At 36.5% G+C, this 5,496-nt stretch overlaps 2 protein-coding genes across 2 annotated transcripts; both read left to right on the plus strand. All coding sequences in view use genetic code 12, as the record gives it.

Annotated features, from left to right (window-relative positions):
* Positions 1–375: 375 nt before the first annotated feature.
* On the plus strand, positions 376–777 carry J8A68_006049 (uncharacterized protein; the record flags this gene model as incomplete). Its single annotated transcript, XM_049410180.1, has 1 exon — positions 376–777. The coding sequence occupies one exon, from the start codon at positions 376–378 to the stop codon at positions 775–777; it is 402 nt and encodes a 133-aa protein (XP_049260673.1).
* Positions 778–1,660: 883 nt separating this feature from the next.
* Positions 1,661–2,938, plus strand: J8A68_006050 (uncharacterized protein; the record flags this gene model as incomplete). The annotated part of the gene is made up of 4 exons (XM_049410182.1): positions 1,661–1,761; positions 1,804–2,083; positions 2,202–2,330; positions 2,543–2,938. The coding sequence occupies 4 exons, from the start codon at positions 1,661–1,663 to the stop codon at positions 2,936–2,938; spliced, it is 906 nt and encodes a 301-aa protein (XP_049260674.1).
* Between the last annotated feature and the right edge of the window lie 2,558 nt (positions 2,939–5,496).

Consider the following 5,496-nt stretch of genomic DNA (forward strand, 5'->3'; position numbering starts at 1 on the left):
TTTACGAATAAATTGAAACTTTCCTGTATATAAGCAAGTTTCCCATATTTTGCAATTTCCTAAATTTTTGAATCCAAATGATAAAGCAACAGTTCATCGTTTAAAACACATACCCCCGTACTTAGTTTCAATTCTCCCTGTGAATCGTTGAAGGAAATTATTCTTATTCCTTAGAACGTACAAAAGATAATTTTATTGTCTTATACTTTAAGATATTAGTGTTAGCATTCTAGCCGCTACTGTCTATATTTTGTCAAATCAACTCGAATCAATCACACGCTTGCATATTGTAAGATTACTCCCTACTTATACAATTTATAATTTCTTCATTCGCCGATTGATTCTTTCAACCTCAAAACAAAAGACTGCCCAACAATGATATTACCCCGGTTTTTCTTTGACATGGATAACGACTATGGCGATCACAAATTCGACAATAAAAAAGTTGCATTAATCCTTCTAGCCTCCCTAGCACTAGCATTTTTAATAGTTGGATGTATTATTGGTTGCTGCACTTGTCATAAACCTGTGAAATATCCAAAAATATTTACTCAATCACCAATGCCACCATTACCACGAAGGAGAAATGACCCGATGTCTGCTACCAAAATACCTAGTTATACGCCGGCGTCAAGAATGAGTGAACTGGCACTTGGGAATATACATCAAACATATACAAATCCTAGTTTCCTTCTCCCTGAGGGAGGAGAACCACTTCCATCGTATGAATTTATTACTCCTAAACATCCTCCACCAGCATATATTCCCAAGGGTTAGTCTGTAGGCTTGATAAAAACTATGTTCAACTTTATTCAGAGGAAATTTCTCAATAGATTTGAGACGACGTAGCCGCTTTGCTTGTTATTATGTATTTGTCTTTAAGTCTTTATGCTTCTTTTTTATATGTATTTATGATTTAATCTGATGGCTTGGTTCAATTTGTATATTCATAACTACCTTTTTCTCTGTATATTAGATCTTGTAGGTTCGTTTAGCAAAATGGTTGCAAATTGGATGAAGTCTTTTAATGAACAGACTTAAATCCTATAGAAAAGTTGCTGATTTCATTTGTCAATAGATAGTGCTGTCCCTTCGAGTCGTCTCACTAGAAAGATTCCTGAAGTCTTAAATAACTAGACACTTCTCTATAAGAGCAATCCGGTGTCCTTGTTGAGGGTATTCCCCGGCGTCTCCTGGTATGCAATTCCTCCATCTATTCTCACTAGTGGTTCTCGTCTGGGGAGAAAGTAGAGATAATTACCAATTTTATGATAGTCATTCATAGAATATAAGAAATAAAGTGGTGATACATCATTGTATTCTTGGCATGGGGGATGATGATCATCGTTACCTATGCGAAAAATTAATAATGACTAATTTACTTCTGTTGCAATGAAGTTTTAGCTTCTCATCTTAAAGCTAACTGTATTCTAAAGTGGAATCTAATTTCACGTGAAAGAAGAATTCAGTCATCGTTTGCAATCTAAAGATTTGATTCCCCAATTCTCTTTAATATGACTAATTAATTTATTTTTTGTTATTGTTTTTGACGAGGCTTTCAATTCCTCGCCTATTTAAATGCATGAAAAAATATGCATTAAGCGAAATAAAATTTTTCTTTAATTTTCATTTTCGTTTCATTCTTAAACAACAACCAACAATGTGGTTATCAAAAGATTCAGATGGTGAAGCATTATCAAAGCGTGCTTATTATTATTATGATACTGATAGTTATTTTAAGCTATATGCCTGGCTTGCGTTGTTGGGCCTTATTCCCGTCGCAATCCTTGTAGGAGTCGTCAGATATAAAAAGCTACAAAAAAAGAAACTACTCCAACAACAACTTGAAATGCAACAGGATGGGCCCGTTGCTCCAATTATGGCAACACAGGGTCCGACTGATGGTCAATACTACCCCTATACTCAACCAAACTCTACTGCTTATCCCGATGGATACTTACCTCCACAGGCTCCACCAGGATATATCCCTCCTGAAGTGCCTTCACTGTCGGTCAATATGGGTAATTCTCCAAATTCAGGGGATTATTTCTCTCCTCCACCAGGTCCACCTCCTGGTACGAATGTATATACTGCCCCAGAAAGTCCTCCTGCAGCACATACAAAATAAGAATTGGTGTGGCATCATCCTCGCTGACCACGACTTGGGTTTTAGTTGGATGTGACGGAGTCTTGGAGCTTAGACCAACCCCTCCATTTTTGATTTGAGAGTTATGCAGGGCCCAATAACATTTTTGTGGGATATGGACTTACTCTGTTTATTTGCATCACAGAAGGTCAGGGATTTACAGCCACTGCAAAATACTAACATGGTTAGTGTATATAGTTTAAATGCTTGATTCTTGTATACCTAGTCTATTAATAAATATAATATATTCCAGAATTGGATTGCAACACGATCGGTTAGTTTTAGTTTTGTTGACTTTTCAGAAGTTTTGCCAGAAGTTTTAGGAGACCATACATGAAAAAAAGCGCGTTTCTTATTGAAATTAAATATCTAAACAACAAGATCCCCAAGACCAAGAATACCAAAACCAAGATCAGTAACCACAACAGCAACTATATTTCAGCTAAAATGGGACGAAATGGCTACCCAATGATCCCTTTGCTGACCTCACAGGCAGCGAGGCGAAAATTAAATATGTCAGAGAGAGCATATATCCTTGGAGCATTGCGCAACGGAGCTACGTTCACCCAATTGGGAAACGATTTGAATGTCCATCGGGTCACGGCTAACAGAATAGGTACCAAAATTCAAGATACTCACCTGATCGATATTGCCCACCGTAGTGGCAGACCAAAATCAGCCAGAAAGCAAGGAGTTGAAAAGCTTAGAGTTTCCCTTCCCGAAGTCTGTCCCAAAGTGAAGTATAAGAAACTAGATGCCCTGTCGGGGTTTAAAGATAATACTGGGAAGTGATATTATAGAAAACAATTGGCATCATATGCGTGATATGCTTCAAGCTAAGATTTATGCTGACAATGGTCAAACTAGTATATTTTTCTGTTTAAAGGTGAGTGCTGTCATTATATCATTTAACTATATATTTTTTAAGATTTCTAAATAAATACGCGTAATTGTATGATACTGAATGAAATACTTTGAATTTCTATTATTTTTTGTCTGAGGTCTAAAGTCTCTTAAACATAAAAGCTGAAAGGCAGCCCACGCTAAAGATTCTTGCTATCAGTAGTAAATTCAAGCAAGCATGAAAGGAGAAATACCTGGTTGAGCTAATTGAAAGACAATGATTTTCCTTCATGCAGCTGGGCTATGCATGGTGATTTTTTAAAAAATTTCACAAGAAATCAAACAAAAATTTTGATATCATCCGAAAGCAGTTGCAATAATCAGAGACAGAAACATAACTTCAATGGGCCTTTACAAAGGCGTATTTATATAATTCAGCTTTTTAATTATTATCGCCAAACTTGAGTTTTGAGTTTTGACTTTCTTTTTGCAACCAAAAAAAAAGAACCAAGAAAATTTTTGACAAATAAAAAAACCTTAAATGCCCATACAGTTCTTCTACCAAGAAAACCCACCAACAATTCATATCACTTCAGTATTCAAAAAAAATTGAAGCTCATGTTTCGTGAACAAGCTTTAATTGGTGATTAAAGCCCGACGCGGGGGTCGAACCCGCAACCTTTTGATGTCTAACATAAGAGTCAAACGCTCTACCGATTGAGCTAGCCAGGCTTCTGGGATTGGTTTGGGATTTCGGAAATTTTTCGGGTCCCGTGATAACACGTGACTTTCACATGATATTCACGTGAAAATCATGCGTATATCATGTGAAAATCATGCTTTTGTCGTACGTTTGTCAGGTGCGGCAATATGGATGAGAATATGACCATAAAGGCATTAAGATTCCTTGATAAATCACTTTTGTGATAATATGAGAGGTTTGATTTATTCTCGTTCCTGTGGCAGATTTTACGGAAGACAGGATTTCCCAAATGGTGATTTCTGAAACCAACTTTGCGACCCAGCGAGAACAAATCTACATGATGTGCTTAAGGTCGACCAGGGTTTCTAGATTTTAATTGGCAATGGCAAATTGCCACATGTTGGCATCATAGCAGGATAACCTCTCGAGACCTTCTTTAAATGCAGGAAATCATAAAACACAAGTAACGTGTGGAGTCGAATATCATCATGATATTTCCTATTTCTTAACTTGTTGCGAGATATCGCCTTTTGACCATCTTGTTAAATTCAGCTTGGGATTGGTCGTTTCAAAATGACCCATTGTTTTTAATCATACTTTGGAACAAATTTCTAATGGAAATTTAGAAGTTCCAAGTTTTCTTTTTTGACATATCCTAACTCCTTTCTTCTCCCGTAGTTCAGATAGTTAGATGACTGGTGATTCATGTCGTTCGGTTTTAGATTAAACAGGAGAATGGTCCTTTCACGTTAGTTATTTGTGCTGAGCATTGTAGAAAGAGGACACCATAATATGGATTCCAGTAGTTGAATATGAATGTTCTCCTGTAACGTCGAACCTGTTCGCTGGTGAAAATTTCTTGTATTGTAAAACATAGCCTAAGAGGTTTCTTTGGGAGCATGATATTGAGTCTCTTCAAAGTTCATTTGAAGACCATAATTTAGCTCCTTGTTTATCGATTCTTTATACGAGTCAAATCTAGCTGCAACAAGTAGGATATAATCCATATACGTAAACACAAATTCTTTGATCAATATCAAAATGCAACTGGTGACAAACAGTTCTAAACGGTACGAACGTCAAGTTGTGACTTCCAAATGAAAAATCATTTCTTCTCCTCTATAAAGCTTTTAATCGCCTTCCTTTCAGAAAATGTAGCACAACTCATCGGTTATTGAGGTGCTGACTTTCAAATATTACATTACCCGTTGGAGCTGATAATTCACCAGTAGTATTTTCAAAGATATTACCTAAAGGTGATGCTTTTGCATATGTGGATGACATCATAATTTTCGCATCTGGCTATGAATCACGATGACAAGCAAAGCACTCTAGGTCTCGTGCAAAACAAATATTTTGCAGCTCCGGATAAATATATTAGAGTTTTTACCGACGGGGGAACGAGTTGGGTGATTCGATAAAGACTTTCCTATTAAAGGAAATTCCCCATGAATTTGACAAAGAGCCTCATTGAAACAATTGATAGTTCGGGGGAACGGGCCACATCGAATCTCACATGGAAATACACAAATCTCAATACTTACCTTTTTCACCTTAGACTTATTTTTTTAGTATTAAGTCGATGAATGCCTCAGGCAATTATTACTAAATGGTTCCTCTGTCCCTGTTCTTACGTGGTTATATCTCGGGTAACCCGAAACTCAAAAGAAGAGTGGAGTGAGAGGGGTAAAACAAAATAAACAATTGGAGAAAAAAATTTAATTTTTCCACTTCTTGAAATTTTCTTCTCTTTCTCCACATATCGAATAATTTTTGATTGTTTATAAAGACATTACCATTCGCT

The sequence above is a fragment of the Hemisphaericaspora subhashii genome (assembly GCF_019202705.1).
Source record: "Hemisphaericaspora subhashii strain CBS 10753 chromosome Unknown scaffold200, whole genome shotgun sequence".
Lineage (NCBI taxonomy): Eukaryota > Fungi > Ascomycota > Pichiomycetes > Serinales > Debaryomycetaceae > Hemisphaericaspora > Hemisphaericaspora subhashii.